The 15,420-nt window shown below is 45.6% G+C and overlaps 1 protein-coding gene across 1 annotated transcript in view; it reads right to left on the reverse strand.

The window, feature by feature from the left end:
• GPC3 (glypican 3) overlaps positions 1 to 15,420 on the reverse strand; it is a 115,641-nt gene that overhangs the window by 62,799 nt on the left and 37,422 nt on the right. Inside the window, exon 3 of the mRNA XM_042825192.1 lies at positions 4,587 to 5,281. Coding sequence (XP_042681126.1) covers positions 4,587 to 5,281 — 695 coding nt within the window. The remainder of the gene's footprint in view (positions 1 to 4,586; positions 5,282 to 15,420) is intronic.

Below are 15,420 nucleotides of genomic sequence, written 5' to 3' on the forward strand. Positions count from 1 at the left end.
GGGGCAAGCGGTAGCCAAGAGCACCCATGACAAAGTCACTCCCATGAGCAAGATACAGACTCATAACTCAATTAAATCATTACTCATTTAGCACCAGCCAAGCCACCAGCAACATGGGGATGTACAGATCCAAATCAGTTCAATACTTTGCTGTATGCTCCCCCAGCTGTCAGAAAATCTCCACTATCTGAATCTCCTCAGCATAACACACCCAAGGAATTTTCAGAGGATCTCCTTGCTGATACCATCCTTGGTGGTCGGATTCATTTCCGCCCTGCAGCAGAACAGACACCTGCTTGCCCCTTATCACACTGCGTATCACGAGATGGGTAACAAAAGTAAGCAATGAACACACCTTGGAATAGCTGAGCAGCTCTGCGCTTACTGAAATCCAAGCCTCACTGTATTTAGCTTTGAGCAAAAAAGAGAGCTGGCCACCAGCATTAGGAGAGCAGCCAGAGGATTAAACTTCTCCGATAATGAAACTGAAAACGCAGAGGCAGTGCACCCAGCTGCCTATCCCATAGCTGTACTGCATTAAAAGTACAAAGAAACCCATCTGAGCATCTCAAAGGGAATGATTCTGCAAACCACGCTGCCATTTCAAAGCCTCCCTCTGAAGCCTCTCCCCAGCCCCAGCACAGAAAGAAATCCATTAGCAGATAGGAAAACATGGCAAGGCTCCCTGCTGCCATCCGGGCAGTGCAGCCCCCAGTCAGCTGCCTTAACAGCAGCACACACTGCACCCCCCCCAATAGGAACTGAATAACTGGGTATGGAGACAGGGCATCTCCATCCCCGCCAAAAGCTCCTTTACTTACATACCCTTGAACTTCACTCCTGCACATGGGCAGGTGCTGCTGACAGAGCTGCTGGCTGTGAGGGGAGCAGAAGAAACTCAGCAGTATCAGCTGTACTGGGTACTCTTGTACCCAGAGGTGCAGGTCTGATATGTTTTTGAGTGGTAAGTTTGTCAGTGTTTTACATTATTTGCTATTAGCTTGTAGAACTAACCAGAAAGATCTCATGTTCCTTTGAAGCCTGCTCCCATTCCTAGATTTGACTGTGCTACAAACATCAGCTCCACATTATGTTTATATCCAACCTCAATTACACCAGCAGGTAAAGCTCCCAGATGTACAGTGCAACACAGATAGCAAAGCTGAAATCCAAATCCTTTTCTCTGATGACTTACACCTGCAGAGCATCCCCCACTCTGGGTGGAGGAGATGGCTGGAGCCTCACCCCCAGCCACCCATCTATTTCCACATGGGTCTCACCAGGCTACAAATTGCTTCTTGCTCAGTCTGCTATGATGGGTTGAAAACCCCAATGAGTTACAGGAAGGAAAAAAAGCGTTGGGGAAAAATATTGACATAGACCAACTGTGTGTCTGTGCTGAGTCAATAATCTTCACCTCAACTCTGCAACCTTACAAAATAAAATTGCAGTGCTGGCTTCTGGGAGGGGATCCCAGAGGACGTCAGCTGTGTGACACCCAGACCTACTGTCTCTGATGTAGCTTCTACAAGAGAGAAAGTCCCAACTCCAAGAGGCACAGGGGTTGGATATCTCATGAAGTTTATTCATGCTGTGTTAGACTGTCCTTGTTTGTGGTAGGAAGCACAGGCTGATAGTGATAACTAGGTTCGTGGTTAAAATAACAAGAAGAGATGGAAGCACCAGGCACGTTTTCAATATGGACCCAAAACATTGGGAAGAAGTAGTGCCATAAGAACCATACCAAAAATCCAAAAGACAGACAAGGGTGGCAGTGTTTATGTTCAGGCTATCATCCCAATAAAGGGATGGAAGATAAGTTTTCGATAATTCCAGAGGATTTTCATGACAAATAACCTTCCCTTATGCTTTATAACATACAGCAAGTTGAATTTTGAAAGAAATTTTCATGACAAGGTCAGAAATAAAGGTGCTGAGACAAAAAGCCAGCACAAGAGCAAAGCCACATGTTTTCAGAGAAAACTCCTGTGGCATTTTAGGCTTCTATATGACAATGGTGTCTGAAGCCAATCGTATTTACAGAATAACAGTAAATACAAGTGTTTGCTTCCAGGTATGTTCTTTGAAACTCAATATGTGCCAATAAGTTTAACAGAGAAACTTTCATTCCAGCACAGCTACGAGAAATTGCATTCTATCACTTAAGGGCAAAGATGCATGCCCCAGATCCCAACTGAGCTGTGTTATAACTGCCAGCTCCTCCATCACTGCCCCGTTCCTCTCTGAGCAGCTCATAGCTCAATTGTAAGAAGTCACTCTGGGCTCTGGTTGACACAAGAGTTTTAGCTGAGCAACAGCAGTACTTCAGGATTTAAAAACCCCAGTGACCATTCTCTTTAAGTGACAATTGCTAAACACTTGGCTTGCTTGCCTTGAAAATTTTCCTCTGCCCTGCTATAACTCAGAAACATCTCTAGAGCAAAGAAAAGAATCACACCAGTATTAAATAATCAAGGAGGAGCTATGTTTAAGTACCTAACTATAGGTGGCACTGATACATTCCAACTGCTATATCAAATATGAAAGTAATGAACAGTTTGCCAATGCTCAGTGACTTCGTGTTTTGGGTTTGTTGTTTTTTTAATCTTGCAGTCAGTCAGTTTATATACTGGTCTGGCAAAGGATGGGTACCTAATGGCTCTACTGCCATGGCTTGCAGTGACTTTAGCAGTGCACTATGTACTTATGCTTCCACAAACACATTCTCAGCAGACAGATCAAGGTCTCAGTGTTTGGCAACAAAAGTGACAGCCCTGCCAAAAAATGCATGCTTAACATTGTGCCAACAGAAGTACAATAGAGGAAACACTGGAATCACTCTAGGATCACACAGCAACACAAACTGCTGATGGACACTTACATGAGTGCAACCCAAGTTCCCAGAGATTTGGTCCTTGTGAAACCACTCAGGTGCCACTATGCATCTACGGGCTGTGAAATAACGTGGTGACACATCTCAGGCAACCACCAAGCAAGAGTGGCTCAGAAAACAGCTGAGAAGAGAGCCTCTGGCTGAATGCCACAGAGCTCAAAATCTATAATCCAATACATTTCCAAAGCCCCAAAAAGATAAGAGTTACAGTGCAAGTACTACGATGACCTACATAAACACAGATCTTTTGTAAACAGCAGCCAAGAATGACAGGAACAAGCAGCTAACAGGAAAACATGATAGATTTTAATCATCACTCGCTTTAAGCAAAGCATAACACCTTTGCCCCAACCCCCAGCTCCACACTACCTGCACAGATCAATCAACTGTGTCTCAAGAAAGCCTCCTCTGCAAAACAAATATTACGTTACCACGTTCCATTTGCCCTTGGTGTTCAATCAGAACAGCAGCTTTTCTGAACAAGAAAGCCTCAGTTTCTCAGGAGGTTCAGAAATTCACACAGCGTGTTTTTAGAACATCAGGTCTCTCCTAATAAGTAGTAAGTAGCCTCAACCCTGGGATTAAACACAGCCCAACTAGAATGAGTTACCCAAATGAGGAAAACTAGACCTCCTTGAGTACGTCAGAAAGCACAGATGAGAAACATGTTTGGTGGGCACAGTAATGATGGGTTGATGGTTGGATTAGATGAGCTGAGAGGAGTTCTCCAACCTTAATCATTCCGATTTTAAGTACATGTCTACACTTAGCATCTACTTAGAGGTACATTTTAGTAATGATAGAAGAGGAAGAAACAGTTTTCTTCCCTACCCCAGCCCACAAAACTTGAACTATAGATGGCCTCCATCTATCTCCCAAGGATGCTCAACATGCTGAGACAAAGCCGCCACCAGGCAATGCAACTCTGAATCCCACTGCATTATATGCTCAAGAAAAAAAACACAGGTCTTCACTTGAATGAGTGAGGGTGGCTTTTTTCCCTCTGTTAGTTTTCAGCACAGTCCCTGGAGCACCAAGGAGCCAAGGGACAGCTGAAAAGCACACCCTCTAAGAATGACCCAAAGTAGGCAAAGCACCCAGTAAGAAAAAAGATACCAAAAAATCTCAGGCCCTGATCTCCCATCCCACCTACAAGGCTGATGCTGGGGCAAATCCAGAATTTCAGTTCTGAGCAACATCACATACAGAAAGAAGAGTTGGACTCACCCAAACTGGTGAAGGGGCTTTCTCATCATGCAGCACTCCTCCTCCAGCAAGCAGCCCAGGTCCAAAAGACATGCTCCCCTCAGTAACCAGCCCTTATCTGAGTCCAGGGCTCTAAACCCTGCTCCACCCCTTCTGCCCAGGTAAGGAGCACAGGTGCAAACACTCTGCCTGTGCTCTCTGGGCCAATCAGTCCACCAGGTGCTCAATTACCAGTTCAAGCCCTGACCTAATAGCTTCCCCACAGCTGACCTTTCCAATCTTACTATTTCTGTGATTCTGATGCTTAGTCCCCCCAGACACCAGTTTCAAGTGCTCTGAAAAGTTTTAAAACAGAGAACTGAGGTGAAAGGAGAAAGGAGCTGGAAATCTGAGCCCGTGGGGACTGTTGGCTGTAGGAAAGGGGCAGCTTGCTTCCAGGACACAACCAAGCCCTGCTGCAGCCAGGAGCACAAAAAAAACAACTCACAGTCGCCGAGAGTTTTCCTCCATTCTTCTGCACGTAGATGACTGCGTCCCGCACCAGGGAGAAGAGGTTCAGGAGGACGTGCTCCATGTCATAGACACCACGCATGCCCTTGGTCAACCCCTCCAAGGAGCTGATGTAATCTCTCCAGTGACGGTCGATCTCACCAACCCCTGCCAGGCACCCATACGTCACCACACCGCAGTACCCAGCGCAGGGCTTGGCCAGGAGCAGCCCCTGGCAGTGTGAGCAGTACCACATCTTGAGCAGCGCCCGCCCGCACTCTTTGCTGAGCTTCAGGTGGTCGGTGGTGTTTATCACCTCGATTCCCAGGTTGAGTGCCTGCAGAAAGACCCGCGTGGCCTGCAGTGACTTGGACACCTGCGTCATCATCATCTTCGGGTAGTTACCAAAGGCCTTGAGGTCTCTCCTGGCTGCGCGCAGGCACTCAGTCATTTCCACCGAGGGATCCGGGAAGCCAGGATTGATCAAGTGGGAGTAGACCAAAGGAAATAAACTATCAAAAAATTCATTGATCATGTCATTAACGCTGATGTCAGAGCCCAGTATGTACAGCGAGACATCCGTGAAAAGTTCTCCAACAAACTTCAGAGCTCTGGGCCCCATGCTCTTGTAGTGGTTCCTAAACATGCTGTTGGTGAAGTTCCTTGCGTGCCTCACTACAATCTCAAAGGCTTCTGCAAAAGAAAACAAAACAAAACAGGGGATTAGGAGATGAGCTCAGAAACAGGGGGGATAACTTCAGGTCCTATCACAGCTGCAGAGGCTGCTCCCATCCTGACCAGTATGGGTCCGCCATGCCTGCTGCAATACTGATCATCTTCAGCCATTAGGATATTAGGAAACATTTATTCTCAGGAAGAGTAGTGCTGCACTGGCACAGCTGCCCAGGGAGTGCTGCCCTGGAGGTGCTCCAGAACCATGGGGATGTGGCATTGAGGAATGTGGTGATGGGGGTTGGGGTTGGACTTGGGGATCTTGGAGGTCTTTTCCAGCCCCAAAAACAATTTCCAGGTGAACGCCCACATCCTTTAAGCATGAGCTGCATTTCAAAATTGCAAAAACAAGGATCTAGTTAACATTTCAGTTTTTAAAGAAAATATTGATCCAAGAAAAGGGCTAGATTGCAATTTTGCTCTCTCCCTCTTTCCATATTGATTTGAAATTAACAGGAATTCTATCTTCAGACAGTTTAAGACAGAGATAAATGTTTGACAATCTACAGTGTTCAAAATCAGGGAACAGTAAATGCCAACATTACATTATGAAAAGTAAAAGACATAGGAGTTTAATCACAGAGGAGATTCAGACCTAGCTGGTAGCACCACATGTCCTCATGCCACCTGAAAGGCCTCTGCAGCTCCTTAGCTCTCCTGAATCCACATTTTATCCTCCCTGGACATGGCAGGCCCATGGCCCAATAGCGATGCTGAGCTTCCAAGCCTATGGGTCTCTGACAACCCATGACGCTGCTGCTCTCAGCCGTGTCACTGTGCACCCAGGCTCGATTTGCATGGAAATTATCCATGTTCAATAATTAAAGGGCGTGTTTAATTTTTAAAGCCATAAGTTCCATTTTTTTTCTCATCAGAAATGCATCTGTGCATGGTCTGATTCCTCCACACAGGGATCCAGGATCAGCACAGCCACAGGCGGTGCTGGGTCCCCAGTAGCTCCCAGACCACCCCCAGGACTCCACACTGCTTCCCCCGAGCACAAACCATGGACACAGGGACCTGATGCTCCCTGCTGTCTCCCATTCCAGCACGCAGAAAACTACGCTGTGAGCACTGATTGGAACAGAAATGACCAAAAGCAACCATTCAGACCACATTTTCACCTGCCTGGTGCCAGCAACCCCACCAAAGCAGCAGTAGGAAAGCAGATTCTGGCTGCTCCGCTATAGCAAGTTTTAAAGGAAAAAAAAATAAAAATTCTTTAAATAGGACACAGGGATTATGAAACTTTTTTTCTCCTTTATCCTCAAGAGCACCAGAATAGCTTTTGCCTGAACAAAGAACACAAAGCACTTTTTGGGGCAGCGTTTTTAACAGTGCCAGGATTCTCATGCTGTGCTCACGGCTCGACTTTAACCTCCTCTCTGTGAGTTCCCTTATAAAAAGTCACCCCGTCTTCCCTCTCCTAGCTCCTCTGTGCTTTGCAAGTTACCATCAGAGCCGAGGGACCCTTCGCTGATTAGAAAAATATTCCAGGCTCCAATGCAAGGCTCCGACAGCGAGAGATGCTGCAGAAAGGAACTGAGAGCAGCGTGCATCAGAGCAGCACGCACACACAGTCCCACTGCTTCAAGGGTCGTGACACGCACATCGTTTTTCTCATCAAGCTGCCTGAGAGTGCCTGTTTTGTGTGCCTCGGAGCCTTTGCATATACCCATTAGAGAGCGCAACAGGCACAACAAAGGCACACGGAGCCTCCTGCTGCCCCGCTAATAGATGTGAGAAATAATAAAACTTGGTCCAAAAAAAAAAAAAAAACCAAACAAAAAGCCTCCCAGATCCAAAATATCTCACACCCAAATCCCCTGGCAGTTGCTACAAGAGCACTAAAACCCAGGCACAACCCAGAGCCGTGCTGTGAGTGCTTCAAAGCGCAGGAAGCGTGTGGGTCAGCCCCCGTGCTCAGGGCTTTGCTACTGGCAAAAACTCATATCATGGCACTCCTGCAGTTCTGACTGCTGGGGGACAATTCAGGCTTTTATTTCTTTTTCTTTCTTTTTCATTTCAAGGATATTGTCAAACCCTGCCATTTAAAGACGCTGGTCCTCAGCTCTTGCCGAAGCAGAGCAAATATCCTGACAGCAGTGATGGGGCACACTGGCAGACTTGCACTCACCTTCCAGCACGCGTGGCAGCACAGGGTTCACGTGTTACTGTCTCCATCACTGTAACTGTGCGTGCATCACAGAGCTCAACCACTCTGCTCTGCCCCAGGGTGGGAGGGAACAGCCTCAAGCTGCACCAGGAGAGGTGCAGGTTGGACAGTGAGAACAATTTCTTCTCTGAAAGAGCAGTGGAGCACTGTCTGCCCAAGGAGTCACTGTCCCTGGAGGTTTTCCAGAACAGTGGCACTGAGGGACGTGGTCAGCAGGCAATATTGGCAGTAGAGGAATGGTTGGATCAGATGACCTTGGAAGTCCTTTCTAACCTAACTATTCTAACTTCTCATTGCCAGTTGAAACCAAGGGAAGTGGTGCAGGACATGAGGCACAGCACCCCCAGCTGCAAAGCTCCATAGCTGTGCTGTAGATCTAGTGATGAGCTCTGGCAAGGGTGGTTTATTAGGGATATAAAGGATGCATGAAACAGTGAAACCTTTACTCCAGAGCACATTTATCAGGCAAGAACTGAAAAGTGTGGGCTCCCCTCAAGTCCCTGGGGGTGAATTGCAATGGTCAAGAAGGAAGGACAATGCTGTGTCACCATCAAATTGACACATATGGGCAGGTACCATCTCCAATAGGGTCTTGTGGCACGTGAATTCATATGTTCCTAACTCAATCGGGTGAAGTTCCTACCTTCAGGTCCAGGGTTTCAAATGGTCTAGAGTCCCATATGTTTAAAATAAATGCTCAGCCACAAGAAGCCATACCACACGCTTTAGCATTCACAGAGGGAAATTCCAATATTCATCAAGAAAATCCCCCAAGTTTTTGCTTTTTTGCAAGCTCGCCAAGACGTTTTTTGACGTGGCAATTGCTGTGGTACTGCTGGGAAACTGAGAAAGCAGCCATAGGCATCCATGTGTGAGTGAGGTCTGGAGAGGGAAATATTTCTTTAATACCTCATGGCAGCAGCCTGTATTCCTGAAAGACACACAAAGGAACTCACCAAGAGAGAAACAACTGTTTGCAATAATGGCCTGGCTGCCACAGGCATTGCTGGTGAGACAAACTGTGAGCCATTTTTCAAACAGCAGGTAATATTTATTTACAAACTTGGAAAAGGTTTGCAGTATATTGAGCAGAAAGGAAACAAAACCCAAGAGTTTTTCCCCTGGCAGCAATAAGAGCAGACTCCAGATTTGTTCTTTTATGATTTACACTACTGTGCAAGTTTTTAACAACATTATCTGGAGACAAAAGCTCTTCTAGGCAACATAATTACTTTTGTCTGTAGCACTGCAAAGCCCATCAGATGGTGCCACTGCTGCTCTTACAAGGTTTGTTTCTCTGAACACATTTGGAGCTTAGGAAATGGGTTTTTCACCCCTCGACTATGAGACAGCCATTTGGATTACTTTTGCAATAGTGTCATGATAAAATTTATGGACTCGAGCTCCCAAGGATTATGAGATTAGCTTCAAAGCATTTGTAATAGAAATTAAAACAGTTTAATTATTCTGTCTTCCCGCTTTCAAGCCATCAGGGCTCACATTTTCTCCCTTTGCTCCATCGCCATTAGAGCAAAGAGGAGAGGTCTGTGTCCATTCTCCACATCAGAGTGGGCTCCTCTCCCCCATGCCCTCCCACAGGATCCAAGGTAGAGGTTTCCAAAGGCAGACCTGCTCACCATCCAAAGCCGTGCCATTCTGCTCATCAGAGAGCATCTTCTCCTAATTATCTGCGCCCATCAAAATGCCAGGCTCAAAACCCATTCATTTTAATTGTTCAGCTTATTTAGTGCCCTGGCATTTGGAAACGCACTCCCTGAAGTTTTTCATAAAAATACTGAATGCTAACTCCTCATTAGACCCACACCAAATGCCTCGAGAACACGCTCCCATTGCACTGCAGGTAGCCGTCCGACTGCGAGCAATTAGTCACGCTGCAGCTCACCCGGTTATTATTCATATCCTGCACACAAACCCCTTAATGTCAGGGCTCCGAGGTGCCACTCTCCACGTGGGCTTCCCAAGAAGAACTCCCAAGACAGAGCACCTGACAAAGAGCTCCTCAAAGGAGAAGTCTTTCCAGGAGCTTTGTGCTTGACACGCGTCCGCAGCGCTGTTGATTAAATATGGGTTGCACATCTAGTGTATAATTTGTTTTTCGGAGCATCAAGGAATATTCTGCTTTGTGCCTTGACAGATGTGTGAATGCTTAAGAGAGTCGTGAAAATTTAATAAAGACAAAGTTAAAAATGCAAACAGTCAAGGCTGGCACGAGGGGAGGATGAACATGATTCTTTATCAAAGCCAAGGGGAGCGGGGGGAATAAGGGCAGGCTCAGCTGAAGCTGAGGAAGCACAAGAAGGAAAGGCAGAGAGGGATGTATGGGGCTTCTGCTGCAAGAAAGTGGCTCTTTTTTTAGGGGCAGTGGATGGATGGCAGGATAGGCCTGGTGAGTTGAGATTGGACTGGATGATCTTAGATGACTTTTCCAACCTTAATGACTCTATGATTCTATTTGGAGGCTCTTGTTTTGAGAAGATGTTAATCTGCACCACCCACTTGTGCAGAGGGCAGTGGGAGCACAGAGCTGGCAGGGCTCAGGGCCAGGGAGGAGCATTTCTCTTTCACAGAAATATGCACACTCCCAATATTTCATATCTTCCTCTTTCCCTCTAAAGGGAAAAAGTTAATTAAACCAATCCAAGAGGACAAAACAAATCACTGAAAGCACCAGGCTTTTGTTAGGTTGTAATTATATCAATAATGTGCTCAGAACTAATGTCACATCTCTGGGGAACTCTCACCTTCACCGTTGTTACTGCAAATATTTACACTCCAATTCACATCACTGTTCTCTCTCCATTTTGTTGCAAAAATAACAATCTCTACCCACCAGTGGGAAAAAATAAAGGTAAAGTGCCCCAGAAACCAGCTCTTGGTCAACCCCCACACTTCTACTAATTGGAGGCCCCAACATCCAAAATAATGGTGTTATAATGACAGCAAACATAAAGCTTGCCTCTTAAATGGACAAATTGTGCTTGAAAGAAGACAAGTGATTCTATAAATTCCATCTCAAATTTACAAGGTGAGTATCTGGCAGCCAGCTCTTCCTAAAACACAGGACACCACTATGTGCGCTCCCTCCATTTACCTTAAACTAAGATGTATAAGCTATTTCCAACTTTGCCCAACTAGCAAATTCCTTTATTCATCAAAATAGATGAAGATAAGTCAAGCAACTGGGTTAAGCTGACTTGGAAAAATCTGGAAAAAAGACTTGTGGAAGTGCATTGGTCTCCTTCACTTCAGAGCAAGGCAGATCTGAGTCGGGTTTTCCAAGCTCCCTTTCATTTCAGAAGGCTTTTATCGGCCCGTTAAGTCTCCAACAATGGATAGCAGACTATTTATTTAAGAAGCAAATTCCTTCCTTTCTAATCTCTCCTGGTCAAATTCTCTTTAAAGTTATCTCAACTGTCTGATGAAAAGCAAATGGTAGAAAATCAGTTCTTGATCCCTATAGTAACATGAAGGGCTTGCAGGTCTTTAAGGGTACCTGTTGGCTGTTTTTAAAGCACTTCAGCCTCAAGCCTTTTATTTCTGGTTTTGCTTCCTACCTGTGCTCTCAGAACTCAGGAAAGACATTTGCTCAGCAACAGAGTCAAACGCAATGAATATCGGTGTAATTTTCTTCCCCTAAAGAGCAGCTCTTCCCAAGACAGAGCAATGACAAGGCTCTCAAAAGCAATTTAGTGATGTCAGGCTGATTTTGTCTAAAGACATCTCAGGAGGATGGGGATTTCCCGCATGGAGATGAGAGTGTGGATCATTTCAAGAGCCCAAATGCTATCGCTCCCAACATATCCCAGACACACCAACCCCAGGCACCATCCCCAGCTCAAGGCTCCACCTCCCAGACTTGGCCCTTTCCAAAAACTGGACTCTACCTCTGAATTAACTTGAATCGATCTCCCACACTAAATTGTTTATTCACTCATTTTTAAGTGATGCATGGGCAGGACCCAAGATTGAGACCTGATTTGATTAATGCTCCTTTCCCAAAAGGAAATGTTTTATCGTCTCCTTACTCCCTTTCATGGTAACTGGAGTGCAGGATTAGAATTTGGCTTTCAGGAAGGCAATTCAAACACTGATGCCAGAAATCGATCCGAGGCCGCACCGCCTGCTCCGGACAGACTTTCCTCCAAGAACATGAATAATCCCTGCAAGGTAACAGCGCTATTCATCTCTCCAAAGTTCCTCACGGGCGTAAATCCCTTGCTGAAGAAGGGGCCACGTGCTCAGCTGCCTTCCTAGTAAATTAAAATTCAGCTTGTTCTTTTTCTAAAGAGAAACACAAAGAGCGTGGATCGATAAATTTACCAAAAGTTAGATGGCAGCTGGTTTGCTCAGTAATAGAGCAACCACTCTCAGACGTGGTTTAGCGCATAATCCCCGGATCAATATAAGTTTTGATTTATAAATAATGATAACAAAAGTAGCAAGGACAAATAATGCTTGTAAAAAGTAAACACTTTCTCCAAAGGATGCTTCCAGCATAAACCTCTCAGAGTAAAGACTGCATATTTCAAGGGCTGCACGTGGAAACAACACAGAACACATTGTCTGGCACCATTAAATATTCATCCCCAGCACTGCTATGTTCAGACACGTGCGTTCTGCAGCTCAGTGCCTCCTGAAGGCACACATCCTGCACAGATGGACACCAGCGATGTGCTAAGAGCACAGTGGCATCTACCAGCATGAGTTGTGACTGTGGGCAGCAGGGAGGTGGGAAAAGAAGTTCTCTACCTTAGGAAATGACCCTTGGTAGTGTTTGCTAAGCATGCACTTCTAACTATGGAATCTGTTCTTCTGAAGAAAAATTACCAGAGTCACTTCCCCTCTGAACACCTCCACACAAGATATTTCCTTACTGCCAGCACTGTGTTTATTATGGAGCCTTCCCTAGGCGTGAAAAAGAGGCTGGAGAGGATAATAAATCCCATCACCTGACAATGTTTTCAATTACTCTGCATGTTAAAACGATGCTACCACAAATAGGTTGCAAGAGATATGCTGCAAAACCTATTAACTTACTGTAAATTTATTCAAGCCAGGAATTTCACACCTTGCAGAATTTTACCATTAGTCCTGGGAATGAGTTTATTGCTGGACAGGGAGGGCATGAGCCCATGAGGGTCATTTCGAAGACACACGGCTCCACGACCTGGCCAAATAGGAATAAGGTTAGGGTGCTTAACGTGTTAGTGGTTAGTGCTTGCACACTTCCCTCTACATTCGCCACCAATAAAAGAGCAGATTTCTTTTTCAAAGCTTCTCCTCACTTCCAGATGGAAGCATTGCCATCTCTAGGAGGTAACAACAGCAGATGTACAATTCAGGACCTGACTGTATTTATATTTTATATTCATGGAGAGGAGAACATTCAAGGGAATGAAGCTCAGGATCAAATTCAGAGATTCCTGACCCAATCCCTGCCCCAAGCCCACCTGTGCTTGCCAGGAAAAATATTTTCCCTCAAAAAGTTCTTCTTCGTGTCTTCTTGTCAAGAATCAAAAAGATTCATTTCCTGTGAGGTCTGCACTTAACCGACTGGCCCAGGCATGTCAGAGACAGATCCTTCTTGATAACAGAGTAATGGGAGTTGTTACAGCCCCTGAAGAAGGAGCGCAGCCGGCCCATTTTCTGCTATCAGAGCTGATTGTTTGCTGCTGCTCCTCCGCTGGCACTGAGAGAGGGAAGCTCGCATCTTCCCATCAGCATCCACTGCTGCAGAGCCTCCCACAGCAGCAATATGGAAGAGGTTGGTGGAAGGAAGGAGAAATTAAAGCCTGGCAGCCTTGAGCCCTGCCCACATCCATACAGCTTCATTACCTCGAGGTGAAAGCTCTCGACTGAAAGACCTGCATGCTTGAGACCAGCATTAGGAACCAGTCTGGCTCCTGCCATGAAGAGGGGCAAACATTCTCTGTGCAAACTGCATCCCATCCTTAAAACAGAAAAGTGTATGCTGATAGAAGGACATAGCATCCTTCTGTGCTCACTAAGCCGAAGTTGCTGCTGAAAAGCCTCTCTCCCTTTCTCCTTCTGCCAATTGGATGGCATTTTATATACACAAGATATCTGAAACTGCAATAAAACCCCAGTGACAAAAATAAAACTAGCAATGGAAAAAGCAGCCCCTGCTCGGGGCGGCATTTGGGGGGGGAAGTTAGAAGTCTTCTGTAGCAAAAGCCATTGAAGTTTGCAAACATGCAGCTCTGTGCAAACTCCTGGCAGACACTGAGTCCCCCCTTGGGTCAGACAAAGAGCCCACGGACGCCAGGGCTGCAGAGCCTCCCCATAAACACTTCCACTTTAAGCCAGTTTAACTGGAAAAGGTCAAGACCAGTAACAGCACAACATGTGTTATCGGTTAAACAAAGTGAGCAGCTATCAGTTAAACAAAGAGCACTTAGACACAAACCAAACCAAAGAACCTCTGTATTCCAGGCACCCAGATGCATCTCTCCTGCCCTGCCGAGCCACTCTGTTTTGCGTGCAGCCTCCATGAAGTCTGCACAGTGATTTATTCTTTAGTTGTATATGAAAAAATAACTACCCAGGTAAAGAGAGTACAAAAGTAATGAAATAACACAGGTAGCAACATCCAAAGCTACTGATGCCACCAACATCTGCTGCCCAGAGTTAGCTGCTATGTTTCTGATTTCCCATCAAAAAGCATCATCTCCTTACTGCCCAGTCTGTATATACAGCAAATCATAGAATGGCCTGGGTTGAAAAGGACCAAAATAATCACCCAGTTTCAACCCCCCTGCTATTTTCTCCCTAAAAAGCTCAAATGGAGATACACATTAAACAGGCCTTTACCAAGCAAGTCTGCTCTTTTCATGGCACACGTTTCCATACTCTTCTGAGTACGGAACTATGGGCAGGATTAAAACCAGAGCATTCCTCACTCCAGCAAATGAGACCTGCAGGAAAACTTCGCCTTCGATAGAAGCTGAGCCTACTGCCAGGTGCTGGAACTGCTCTCACTGCCTGCAGAATCTGTTGAAACAGATTTGCAGAGGGGATAACATAGGATTTCTGTTGAGAATTTAAAACCAAAACAAACTGGGTTCTCTCCGCTGTGGGAAAAAGCTTGAAAATGTGACCCGCAGTGCTGGGAGACAAGAAAGGCAAATTAAGTGAAACCTCACAACGTATCGTTTTTCAAAATTGCCAATTTTAATGCTGATCACATTGTTCTCAGGACTTTAATCACGATTTCATAATGCCCTGAGGTTATGGGAACCAAAAACCACATGCTTGTGCTGAAATGAGACAGCAAAACATTCTGCAAATTCATCTTTCCTACGCTCATGAAGAACACTCATGTTTCACTCCTCATCTTTAACCCCCGCTAAAGCAGAACATTACCAGCATCTCACTGGGACTTACAAGCTTCAGCTAACGTGAACAACTGCCACTAAAAGCTGAAAACCCCTCGTGTGTGCACCACTATTCCAACAGCAACAGGACTCTGCTCCACTTTGTCCCCATGCAAACACCCCGAGCAGAGAGGTGTATCTGCAGCTCCAAGCGGGGCAAAATCAAAATCATAGATCGAATAAATAGAGGTGTCAGTGACACTGCAGAAGGTGAGCATTTCAGAAGGTACTTTGAGGTGGATTTAACTGCACACAGTCTTCCTCCATTGCAAATACAATTTATTTTTTATTTTTAAAAGGTCTGGCTTAAATTACCAGCCTTATGATAACTGTACTTGAAGTGGGTGCAATTTGCTGCCTTACAGCCTGTGCCAAGGCCTCTCAGCCCAGCTCTGGGTGCTCCCACTGCTGCACCCATGCAGGAGTCAGACAGAGAAAGGCTCATTTCACGACACGCTTTATTTGTTTGTACTTCAAGAAGGTAAAAGAGAGTGGAGGGAGTAAAATGT

The sequence above is a fragment of the Centrocercus urophasianus genome, unplaced genomic scaffold (assembly GCF_019232065.1).
Source record: "Centrocercus urophasianus isolate 14NV4802_14NV808 unplaced genomic scaffold, USGS_Curo_1.0 seq_24, whole genome shotgun sequence".
Taxonomy (NCBI): Eukaryota; Metazoa; Chordata; class Aves; order Galliformes; family Phasianidae; genus Centrocercus; species Centrocercus urophasianus.